This window comes from Anastrepha ludens, chromosome 3, assembly GCF_028408465.1.
Source record: "Anastrepha ludens isolate Willacy chromosome 3, idAnaLude1.1, whole genome shotgun sequence".
NCBI lineage: Eukaryota > Metazoa > Arthropoda > Insecta > Diptera > Tephritidae > Anastrepha > Anastrepha ludens.
The window spans coordinates 90,160,493-90,173,717 of NC_071499.1; the positions used below are offsets into that span (position 1 = coordinate 90,160,493).

Here is a 13,225-nt window from a genome sequence, read left to right on the forward strand (position 1 = left end):
ATTCGCAAAAGATGTGGACAGTCTATTGACAGTTTACTGACTTTAACTGTGTCGTCGTTGTGCACAATCAAAATTTCAGCGCTTATTTCATTTTATATTGCTTTGCGTGTTTATGTTTTATCTAATTGCTACCAACAACAACAACAATCGATATAATCAATTGGCAAGTGTTAAGCACATCTCAAAAGGCTTTACAGTTTGCTCTTTGTTTTTTTTTTTTACTTTTGTTTACACTCAATTCAATTTAAAAGTCGGTGCACTGGCGTGACTTGGAAAATTTTAATGAAGCCTACTCTAAAAATGAATGAAATTATACTTTTTACTATATTTACTTTTTATTTCTATTTTTACCGTTCTTAAAATAGCTGCTCCTATTGTAGATTAAATGTATAGAAAAAAATCTTAGAAATACCTACATATACTACTAGCGGTAAGGATGTGTGAGACGCAAGTGTGTAAAAAACAACTAAGCAGCAAAAAACTGCAATTATGCATGCAAAAACACATAATAATAAATTATTTGTGTATGCTCTACACGCTTTCCACTTATAATAAATTTACTCATTTACACCTATTTGAATACGCCAAAAAGGAAGTATGGAACGAAAATAAAAAATATAGTTCCTTGTGTAGGATATATATGTAGGTGAATTATTTACAACCTTCTAAACGAAATCGATGATCATGTTCCTCAATAGAATTCTTATAAATTCAAAAATGGTCATCACAGTTGTGTTATACATATCACACTTCCTTTTTTCACCTACTGTAATTTTAGGCTCTTTCATTGTTATGTACTATTGACAAATTTATAGCACGAAATTGCCTTGGGTTACTCATGAATCTATTAGAATAGCGAAAAGAGTTGTTGCTAAATTTAGTTATTAGAGGTATTCAGACTGGGATCTTTATTATGAGAACCTATTGAATGGGATGTTTCCTGTTTTGTATTTTGTTCACGGCAATTATGCTTGAGTTTGGGTTTAGGAATCATCGAAAGTAAAACCAATACACCATAAACAACAAAATTGTTATGAAAATTTCAGTGAATACCCCTATTCGGGCGAAAATCAATTTGATTTTCTCGAAATGTTATTTGAAAAGCTACGCAAATAACAATGAGAAACTGGTGTAGCGACAAAATACATATATGCGGAATGAGTACCAACGTTATAAAAAACAAAGCAGAGCTTCATAACGGTTCGTAGAAATTTAGATCTTATTTCAAATGGTTAACTCTCTTACCAAAATTGTGTCAAAGTGACTCATTTCTAGCTCCGTGTAAAAAATGAGCACAGATGGAAATTATTTTTCAGCACTGTGGTGGTATAATTTCTCTTTGCTCAAATTTTTGAAGTTTCCTGCCTTGAAGCGATATGTATATCTAATATATGTAATTCACACACTTTTGTCTCACGTTGCTTGTAAATATTCCACCAATGCTATTTCAAGCTACTCAAAAAGCTTTCTATATCAAACATTTGCATAAAAACATTTTATATCAAATGGTAAGCTTCATGAAAAATAACTAAACGTTAGTTATTTGTATTATTACTTTTTCTATTAAATTGAGCGACTAACTACTAAGGCTTTTAAATGAATTTATTCTTTAATTGGCACTCTAGCACCAAATCACCTGTTTTCTTATCATCTAAACGAGGCATTTTCGCATTAAAAAACTCAACCAAAAAAATAAAAATAATAAAAATGAAAGCCAAAGGCAAAATACATAATTCTAAAAATTACTTAATTTCTTAATTGTTCGTAAGTTTATAAATAAACACACATCCTGCAGTTTTTCGAGATTAAGTTTATGCAAAAAATCTAATGGCGCACAAATGTTTTCATAAGTATGTGTATGTAGTGTATGCGAGTTGTGTGTTTTTTCCCCCTTTATAGCAATAATGCATAATACACATATTACATTGGCTGTATTAAAGTGTGGCGAATAGCTACGTCTGTCTACTCTTTCCTTAGATTGACCTTCAATTCAATGCTTTGAATATATTCATATAGACTTCATTGATTGCTTTTAGATAAATTTGAGAAAGTGTCACGCCTCATCAGCTGCATCATTCAGTCGAGAACAAATTGAAGTTCTCAAAATTGGGCTTACCTTGCACAGATTCATCATCTAAGTCATCGCTGCTGCTCGTGATGCGTCCTACAAGAGATCAATTTAAAATAAAATAGCCCAAACAGTCCGAAAGAGATTTTCGGTGTGTTTTTTTTGGTTTATTTACCTCGTGAGCCCTTGTTCGAACCAACGCTGCTGCCACCATTCCGACTGTACAGCACATTTTCTAAATACTGCAAGCCATTATTATTGACAATATTAAAACCAAGACAATTTTCAATTTGTTTCCAACGATGTAAGCGCTCCTGCAATTCGTTCGTCACTTCACTGAGTGCATTACGCGCCTCTACAATAGAACGATCCACATCATCAATACTCTTCCCATGCGTCGAGACAAACGCACCAACTAGACTTGAGCGCTTTTTGCGCAATTTTTCACATGCTTCGCGCGCTGACTGCAATTGTTTCTCGGCTGAAATGCGCTTCTTCATATGGTTTTTACTCTCCAACTCGTAGGTATACTGCAACCAGGATTGTAGTTGTGGTGGTGGTGTCCAGCAATTGTCCACCAATTCGATTTCAGCGCGCGACAACTCAGTACGCAATATTTCGATTTCTTTTTTCAACTTTTGCACCTCCAGATCTGAGCTGGATGATGAAAGTGCGGGGGCCTCTTTCAGGCGACGTTCCAAGTCCATTTTTTCGGTAGCGACATTTTCCTGTTCCATGCGAGCACGTTCTAATTCCTAGAAAGAGAATAAAGATTTAAAAGATTCGATATATTCATATCGTCGAAGCATTTCAATAGAACTTAATGCCCTATTTGAATACGTTAAGAATATATCGGGTGGGCCTTTTACATGGTTGCCAATTTTGGCATGATTTGGTGCAACTGCTTGCCTTTTACTCTATACCTCCATAGGTAATTTTTCGGTATTTCGAAGCTAGAATCCATTGATGTGTACTCTAGATTTTCAATGTATCCTTAAAAGGAAGTCTGGCGGCGGCATTAAAATGTGTGAAGGTTGCTAATCAAAATCACCATTTTCTGATCGCCACATTCTTTGTGGGAACAACTTTTATTATTTTTTCGAAATGCTCGTCGGGAGTTTTAGGAGAAGAATTAATTTTGGATATACAGTTCACCAACTTCGGCACATTCCAAACCATAGTTTAAAATAAACTCTTAAAAGTGTCGCTAATGTGCAAGCATATTAAAATTTTATCCTACAAATTTTCAATACCTTTTGCATCTCTTGTAAGCTTTGTTCGGCACGCTGCAGTCCCTCCATATCTTGTGCCATCCGTCGCAAATGTCTTTTAGCATTTTTATTCTGTTGATATGCATACCAGCAGCCGATAATTGCACTGAGTAATAAGGTCACTAAAATATAATCTTTCCATCGTGTGCCCGTTTCTGAAGCAAAAAGTAAGTAAATTAATTCTTACTGTTATTAAAAATAAACAAACGAAAAACTTACCACGCGGTGGCCCGAAAAGCACAACATCCATCGCTTTGAGCGCAATTTTCTGCTTATGAATGGGATCCTTTATGCCCAGCACATTGCCCACATAATGCATATTATTCACTGCCAACCTGGAAATAAAGTGGAATCACACAAAACTTTCAATGAGTTGTATTACAGGTACTGAATGGCGAAAAGTTTTTTACGTATGTATTTGTTTTTTGTGAGATGAGTAAAAATGAAGGCCAAACGCGGTCTATACGAATATTCAGACTATAAAGCGTTTTTCTCACTGTTTTTTTCGAATCATTTTACACTGTACAAATGGCAAGTTAATTTTATTAACTGTATAGAACAAAAAAAGATATAACTTTCATGCTCATTTAGACTGTCCGTTTTACTTTATTGACAAGCAATGTCTCGGACGCGGCATAAAACTCTAAGTTCCTCTATTTGTAGAACAACATCAGTACGCACACTAAAAATTGATGGAATCATCGAATTTTTATTACCGCCAAAATTTGTAAGTTTCCATTGAATTACTTCAAAATTTTGTGAAATATTCAAGCTATTGCCACTTTTTACAGTGTATGATTCGGTAGTTGTTAGTTTAATTGCACGTTCACCTAATACTACTCCTCCATTGTAATAAATTCGTACACAATGACAAAGCTGGTGTACAAAAAAATCTCACCGCTAATTAATTGCCACTTTTGCTATTATTAGAGAAAATCATTCGCTGCTCGTTGCTTACCTATTTTATGACATTTCGATGCCTTTTTATTGCCGTTAGAATTGTACCGCTCAATTGTGGAAGGCCGACATCAGTCAGTCATTACTTCCCAGGTGAGTGGCTATTAGGTAGTCGCATTGAAAAATTTTAATGTACACTCTAGTTGAGCCATCACACAAAATTGCTAACTAGTCAATATGACTGAGTTTCCCAGTAAAAGCTTACAAATAAACAGAATAAAAACTCTACTAGTTTGCATTCAAATGAATGAAAAGTCTAGTTTGCTCAGATAATTATAGGCCAAATGAGTTTATATTAAAAACTAATACTCGTACATACATATATACACATGTATATACCATATGTGTATGGAAATATTCAGCCTTAAAATTTTGAATAAGATGAAAGCAGAAAAAAAAGTAAATTTGTTTTGTTATTATTTCTGAGACTTTCCAAAAACCTTAACACATAAACTCATAAAAGTTAAAATGTTGTTATTTATAAGTCAAAAAATTGTATAAAAATGCCATTTTATAAAAATGGTCTTTAAACTTTTATTTATTTTTCGCTGGATATAAAAAAAGAAATTATAAATTCAAGTGTGAACTCTATTCTTAACCGCTGTTTAATGTACTTTTTCTTGGTATTACAGATCCTAGTGCAGCGAAATTTTATTTTCAAAAGCATTTTTAGCTCAAAATTAAATTTGAAATATTAAACTGTGCATTAAGCACAGAAATAATTTGGTTAGTATGTATGCTCCTTTTCCATAAACTATTTTTAATAAAAAGCTCGCGAAATTAAATCATTACTAATCACAACTAATGAGGAACTAAAGTTCAATGGCCTCTGTATACATAGTTGCGATTTGCATTAAGTGTTTTGCTATTTGCAATACTTTCTCAGAAATAGTTTTAAATTATTTTTCTGTACCAACCCTCTATGGTGGTATCCCCACTGGAGTCGGCCGAGGACTATCACACTATCACACCAGCTGCTTTTCCAAAAGTTAATTAATGCCGTTCTAACATCACCAATCTTTGGTCTTAATGGTCTGGAAGATTTTCAAGTTTATTTCCCGCCAGGTTCAAATAATTTTTTATGTATTATAAAACGAAACTGTGTACCAAACATTTTTAGTATAGAAAGGAATATATTTATACTTATATATATATATATATATATATATATATATATATATACTTATACTCATTTTAACGGATTATGGATTATGAAAACACTTCTTCAGTATTAGCGCGTCCTAGAGGCATTCCTTACATGACACAACAATTTACGCATTACTAAAAAATTAAAAAAAAAAAATGGGTTTTGCCGCCACATACGCAGCACGAGACCTAGTAAGTAAAACTACCATGCCACTTATATGGCGGAATCGAACCGTTAAGATTTAAAATTTCAGTGTTTACTTAAGCGTGGCGACTTTAACGTATATAATATAATATTTAGCGTAAACATTTCCGAACATGCTCATAGTGTTTATGCAATAATATGTTAGTTCGAAGTTATTTCAAGGAGTGAACGATATGTAATAATTAATATAAGGGTCCTGGTTCTTTTAAATGACGTTTTCAAAGCAAATTAAAATTTCTTGAAGAAGTTTCAGTGAAATATATTTTAGCAAATTCATTTCGATTTTGCTTTAGATTTTTACTAGCAATAAATTCAACTATGATCAACCTTATTACAACGTTTAAATATTGTACACCTATTATATGGGGTGTTTTTTAGCCGCATGAGAACTATCGATATCGATAACTATCGACATTTCTGTTCAGTAAGCTTTGGCAAGTCATCACGAATCTTTTAATGCTAGAACTGCGTTTCCAAATTGTGTGGAAATTTACTTTGAAAACAATAAATTAGTTCGCGAAGTTCATAGAGCACAGGTACCATCTCCGTTATTTTTACTTTCGGAATAAAGAAGAGATACGGTGAATGGCGAGCGCTATCGAGCAGTGCTGACTGATTTTTTTTCGAAAAACGAATCAGCTTGCCATGTAGCGCTCTAGACAATCGATTTATTGCAATATTCAAGCCACCATTGACAGATGTATTGGAAAAAGTAGTCAAAATCAGCGAATGGACCATGTCACTCGTAGTCGCGACGGATATATGCCGAATATCATCTTCAAAAAATAAATCTCCTAAAATTATTTACCAAATTATAATAAAAAAGTGCATTCCAAGCTTTTAAAAAAACACCCGATACATGCATAGAAGCATATTTACAGAAGAATTATAGTATAATATCAAATAATATCAAATATAAATCTAAATATTAATCTTCATGTGAAAAGAATACTGGTTCAAAATTATTTCTCGCCATTTTTTCCACACAAAATATAAAATATTTTTCAGTGGTTCGCGTGTAGGGAAGAGATATGAAAGTGATAAGCGAATATTACTGCTTTGTGTTGTCACGCGCCGGTCGTTAAATTGACAAAAAAAAATTCTTAATGATTTAAGGGTTCTGCTTCATTAGATGGAATGAAAATACGGTATTAAAAACGCTTTTTCCCCCGTTATGAGAAAAACTAATCTAATAAATGAATATATGATAAATAGTATGATAACTCAAAAAGTTATCTGTTTTACATACAAATAATTGTATGGAGGTATAAGAAATTGATTAAACTTAATTAGTTGTGGCTCGATACAAGTATTTTACGAGTGTGTTGGCAATTCAATTCTTGGCATACCAAACCCGGTTCTTTGAACTGTTTGAATTTGGTTTTCTCCTATCAAAAGCCTTCAGCAACAATGTACATGACACTGTTTATTTGCTCAAAATGCTCTTATCTTTGTAAAAGTAAAAAATGCAAATAATTACCGTGGCAATGTTGCTCCGGTTACTTTATGCAAACGAAATAGTTCAACATATTGTGGTAATTGCACTGATTGCGCTAACCAATCCGTAGTTTGTTCCATAGTCCAGTTGTGCACCTGAACAAAAAAACAAAAAAGAAACAAGGAACCGTTATAATAATTGCTATTTTAAAAACCTTCAACGTTTTTCTATTTAACTAACCTCCGAACGTAACCAAGCCTCCCACAACTCCTTCACCGATATATGCATATCATCGTTGAAATGGAACGCTTTCTGACGCTTCTCATATCCAGAATCATATTTCAGTTCTTCACGTAAAAACTAAAGTGCAAAAGGAGAGCAACACAATACAGAAGTAGATGTCATTACTTTCCAAATATTATTGCTTATTAAATGTTTTTTTAGTAGTGCTTACGTCGTCCGATTCGCTCAAATCGATATTGCCATTGTCGTCATCATCGAGTTGACGATGCAGTGTACGTATAGCTTCCATACCCAAACGATCCTGCAGATTTCCACTATAGCAATCCAGATCATCTGCATGGCAAGCACCATCAGCAGAGCCACTGCCCAATGAACCTGTATTTTAAGAAGGCAAAATAATAAAAGCCAAAGTAAATATTAGTAAAATTATGATCACATGGAACAAACTGCGAAATATAAGTGTATACATGTGTATGTACGTAGTTTGCAATTATTTGCATACACGCGTACATATACATACACCAATATGAAGATATACCAAATAATAACAATTATATGCACAGAGATAAATATTTATTGTATCAAGGGTAGGTGAGTTAGTTTCATTTGGCACCGAGTCCATAAAAAGAAGGTTGGAGTTTTACATTTTTCCGCGCATCATAAACAAATAATAAAAAAGAAATCAGGTAATTATTTTACATATGTATGCATGTTTGTTGTGTATGTTTTTCTTTTCTTTGTTTGTCGACAAATGCGTAAGCAAATCGTAAATAAGAATATAGCTTATTTAAATTGTTCCAGATAAGCACAAAGTTGGGTACCGCCTGTGGTTGAGCTTAGTTCGTATTCGATAAAAAATGTGTAGGTGCATATCCGTTAATTCTAACAAAATAGCTAGAAACAGCTAGGTCTGACTATGATGTGATGTGGGCTGGGTTTATTTTCATACTTTCATACATACCCATGTATTTATGACCTTATTGAAAACGATTTTTGGGTGTACGATGTATGAGTATGATAAAAGAGAAACGAAATGTGGGTCTGTTCACTGATCTTATCAGTGATTTGTATATGGGAATTGTTATTTAAATTATTATTAATTACAATGTTTGAATCTTATCGGAAAAAGGGCAAAAACAAAGGCTAAATGCTTTTCTTCTATTGCTTTCTGCTAGGTCCTACTTGAGATCCCTTGGTGGCGACGTTTTCTCTCCAGATGTGAACGTTCTTCTACAGCTGATAACTCGTAGAATTAGAACGAATTGCTCTTTTGTGAAGTTATGTATTTTTGCCGTAAAGTATAATCTTTTTATTTAAGCTTCTAAGAACGGATATTTATTGCTTGTGCCGTAAGAGGATCTAAAAATTGACGCTTGGCGTTGTCTCTTGATAGAAAATTCGATTTTATAGTATAAAAGCATATTAAGCACGCCGGATGAGCTAAACTGATTTATGACTACTTTCTAAATCAATTATTACAACCGGGAACACCTCTTCCAGAATAGTCAGCAGAGCTAAGGCGTGAACATTGAAATTAAGCGGTAATGTTAGTGTAGACTTAAGAAAAGAGCTCCGCAGCTATTGTGACAAACCTCAATTAATTTTGGCTCAAAATTGTTTTGATTGTGACTTTAAACTCGGTGAGGTTGTAAGTAAATAGGTATTCGGTGCAACCCCGTAATTCAGTTATTTTAACTCATATCATCAGCTGCACCTTAAATGTTATATTTATAATTATAACATTTCATGAATTAACGGAAAGATATTATCTTGCCTTTTTTTATTGCTAAGGCATGTGATTAATCTTCATTGCGTTAATTTTTATTGAGCATTACGTCACACTCTGCCAAATTTTTTTTGCAAGAAGTTTAATGATGTATCTCATAAAATATAGTATTTTCATATTTGAAGTACAAGATAAATTCGTTTTATTTAAAACTCGTTAAGGATTTAAAAATAACTTTAGAGGAAATAAAGTTGCCTAAATAAATTTCAGTTTTTCGGTAGCAACACAGTTTGCCACTTCTTTGTTTACTAGTCCCTGACAACTCGTCAAAAAAACCAAGTGGCATGCTAACCAATTTCAACCCTCCCATTCCCTCTTCTTTCCCACAACTATACTTACTGAACTCATTGCTGACCGCCTGTGACATGGCTTCACTTAGAAGATTATACGAATTTCGATGCTCCATGTGACCACTGCCCGATGGAGATGCATGGTATTGGGCATGCGCAGCTGAAGACACTGCGGGGATCGGCGCACCACTGTTACTCCCACCGCCACCGCCGCCAGTACTACCTTGATGATGTGTCGATGCATGCAGATGATGCTGCTGCTGTTGCTGTTCAGCATTGTAGCGATTCGCGGCAATGGCGCCCATCGTATCACTGGGTGGGCCGCCACTTTCGACTACATGGCATTTTTGGGACGTCACAGCTAAGAAGAGAAGCGCGTAGAGCAACAGTTTACGCTGCATTATCTGTTGTTCTCTGCTGCCTGAGTGCAGTTAAAAAATATGCGGTGCACCAACAGTGTGCAAAGTAGCTAACTGTGAGTTAGTAAATACTGAATCAATTAACAAATGTTGATGTGCAAGTTTACCAAAGGGGTAATATTATTTTTTTTGTTTTTGTTTTTGAAGACAACGTCTACCTGAAAATATAGATGCATGATATCAATTAGAAAATAGTTCAAAACGCGTAAATATTAAGTTTTGCAAAATGACAAATCGCTGACACTGAGCTACCAGCTGACCTTAAGGGGTTATATACCTTGTGGTCCGGTGAAATTAGCGAAAGTTGGGTTTTTTTTAAAGATATGTAGCAATAATTTTATTGTATAAAAGTTTTTATTATTGGATATTACAATGTTTAAAGAAAAAAAAAGGCTTTGTTTGTGTAAAAATATTTAAAAATGGCGGAGTTATGGCGTTTTCCCCCAAGACCCTTTTTTTGGAAGAGGCTTGCGGTGGACGCGATTCAAGTCCACCAAGTCAACTGAAATCAAAAAATCGAAAAGATTTCATTAGTATAGGGTTATATCTTCTTAGTGAACGATCAATATATTAAATATTTTGATTTTTGTGAAAATAGGAACATGTTTTTAAAAAACTCCACTTCTACAGTCCTAAAATTGGCATTAAAAAATTCATATCTGCAAAATAAAAATTTATACATAAAAAGTTGGTCGTTCACTAAGAGGCGACATCAATTACGAACAATTTAAAAAAAAAATTATAAAAATCGGTTGAATACTTTTTTTGCAATCGCGTCCACCGCAAAAGCATTTTTGGAAAAACACGTTTTTGAGATAATCGCGTTTAAAGTTTCAAGCGCCGCATGAGGCCGTACGCTCAGGACGTGACGACGCACAATTTAAAACGCTGTAACTTTCGATCTATTGCTCAGATCTCTATGAAATTTTTGGAAAATGTTCTCAAGGGATTGTACTTTACGATAAAGAAATAAAATTTATTTTGATTTTTTTGAAAAACACAAGGTATATAACCCCTTAATGCCGTTCGCCGATCTGTCTTACGATCTAATTCACTTCTCCTGCTATCAACAGCTTATAGCGTGCTTTAGTGGCGATGATTTACAACGCTACAAACGAAAATAACCAGCACGCTCCGTCGCCGTTCGTCGATCACACAACTCAAATTCAAATCACTGCATTGGTTCGAACTCAATTTTTTGCGTGAAGTTCAAAACCAAAAATACGCAACCGCGCGAAAAAAGAATTATAAAATTAATAAAACTGATTTAAACCCCAAATTGTTCCGTATCGACTTGATTGCAGCCGCCCGATGCTGCCTTGTTTGTTATCTGCTGACTGGCGATGTACTGCGATCAGCCGGCATGGCGTTGTAAGGTTATTCATCGTATGTGCTCGTGCACAATAATAAAAAAAGCTAAAATAAAAATAACAAAGATACCTATACGTAGATATTTACTTGCTTATGTATGTAAACATGCATACATGTGCGCACATGAACAATTGCTTGCAATATTGGTAACGCAAAAACATACATATATACTTATGCACAGATATGTACATACATGTATAAATATGTACATACATGAACGAGCTAAAACAATTGATTCGAGTATGAATTTCGAGAAGTCGAGCCGCAATTGACTTTGGAACTGTGCTTGGGCAAGAGAAAAAGTTGAGCACACATATGTACATACATACATTTGTATATATAATATATTATTTAAATGCATTCTATATTGCGATCCCATGACAAACATCTACATACTTCAAACAGAAATTTGAAAGCGATCAGCCCCTCCGGCACAGCTCTCACCAAATTACTTCAAACTTTAAGTGAATTCCCCAAGAGAGTACAGCGATCAGACATTTTTATGCATATATGTACAAATTTTTGGATTATTGTGTATGTGTTCACTTTTCTAATTTCGAAGTACTGCAATATGAAATGTAACGAAATATTAAGTCGTGACTTTAATATCTGAAAATTAAATACAAGTAAAGCACTTGATTATGTGAGTAATTCAAATCCACATGTAAAAAACACGTTCATATAAATATACATATGTATTTTTTTTCATTCATACAATATTAAACAAAGAAGGCACTATATATACATACATATATTTCCCATAAATAAATTTACTTTAAAATTATAAATTTAAATATCTCAAAGTGATTCTGCAGGATACAACTTAAAAATTTTAATACGTGTGAAATCCGCGAATATATTTCTGTTAACATTTAGGGGAAATAAACCAACATAATGTAGGAAAACAGCTGGGAATACCCACTATAATTACAGTAACAACACCTAAAAGTCATTTGCAGAAGAGGTTTGGAAAATTTTTAGTAAAAAGAAGTTGAAAACCTTGGGGAAGCAGTAGACTGACTCATACAGACTTAAATACACAAAAGTACCCACCTCTCTTGATACCTCTATATTGTTGCTGGGGTGGCGGTAACTCTTTTACTATAGCAGAGCCTTGATCAAAATTATAGTGTCACTGCGATAAGAGAAGGAAATACCTAACACGATTTACGACGTCAAAAAACGAGGAGTTTCAGCTCCAGAATCGTTTCAGACATACAAACTATTGCCGTGTTAACCATCTGCGTTGTCGTTGTTGTAGCAGCATTAATGGGGAAAAATTTTGGGGAATGCTACTGAAGTGACGGGCTGATCATCTCTTTTCTTGTCCCTTAAAGAAATACATCTACCGCCCTTCGAAACAGCTCGTGTCTTGGATATCATCGACGACAACAACTGATGAGTTAAAAGACCTAAACAGGGTACTTTGCTGGGTTCCAGGTCACTCTGGAATAAAATACAATGAAATTGCTAATTAACTCTATAGGGTGAGGTCGGCAGCAGATTTTCATAACATGTGTAAAGTAGACATAATTCCTTTTGTTGGTTTTCTGACAGGTCACTATTACTTAAATTACCATGTCATTGGGAACGAGACAGAGTGTAGTCTCCGTTTGGGGGAGGATGAAACCACAGAGCATATCTTGTGCAACTACATTGCTTTGACAAAGACACGACTACAGATCTTTGATCAAGATAAAATGGATCCGAATAAATTCAATAATGCTCCTCTTGCCGAGTGGGAAACATATGAAATTTGGGTCCTAATTATGTATTTTTAAAGTACTGTAAACAAAAAATATTTTTGTAATGTTTTCAATGAAAAAATTAGTATATATTAAAAACTCCAAAAGAAGTGAAAACAATTGGCAAATCAGGAATAATAAATGGCTGTTATACAAGCCTATGAGGCTTATAAACTGCAAAAACTAATTTCGATTACGTGTACGATTGAGCGAACATGTAAATCCTAGTTGTTTCCTCAGTATATGGTGAATTATAAACTGTAGAGCTGCTCTGAAAAAATTCAAC

At 34.1% G+C, this 13,225-nt stretch overlaps 1 protein-coding gene across 7 annotated transcripts in view; it reads right to left on the reverse strand.

The window, feature by feature from the left end:
* LOC128858438 (stromal interaction molecule homolog) overlaps window positions 1-13,225 on the reverse strand; it is a 38,563-nt gene that overhangs the window by 15,163 nt on the left and 10,175 nt on the right. For 6 of the 7 annotated variants that reach the window (XM_054094716.1, XM_054094714.1, XM_054094715.1 and 3 more), the window contains exons 2-9: window positions 9,454-9,981; window positions 7,540-7,703; window positions 7,326-7,445; window positions 7,128-7,240; window positions 3,559-3,674; window positions 3,322-3,494; window positions 2,244-2,823; window positions 2,117-2,164 (exon numbers count right to left, since the gene is read on the reverse strand). In XM_054094716.1, coding sequence (XP_053950691.1) covers window positions 2,117-2,164; window positions 2,244-2,823; window positions 3,322-3,494; window positions 3,559-3,674; window positions 7,128-7,240; window positions 7,326-7,445; window positions 7,540-7,703; window positions 9,454-9,805 — 1,666 coding nt within the window. In that variant the 5' untranslated portion in view covers window positions 9,806-9,981. Of the gene's footprint in view, window positions 1-2,116; window positions 2,165-2,243; window positions 2,824-3,321; window positions 3,495-3,558; window positions 3,675-7,127; window positions 7,241-7,325; window positions 7,446-7,539; window positions 7,704-9,453; window positions 9,982-10,866; window positions 11,187-13,225 lie in introns of those variants that run through there. The other variant, XM_054094712.1, reaches the window with a different exon arrangement.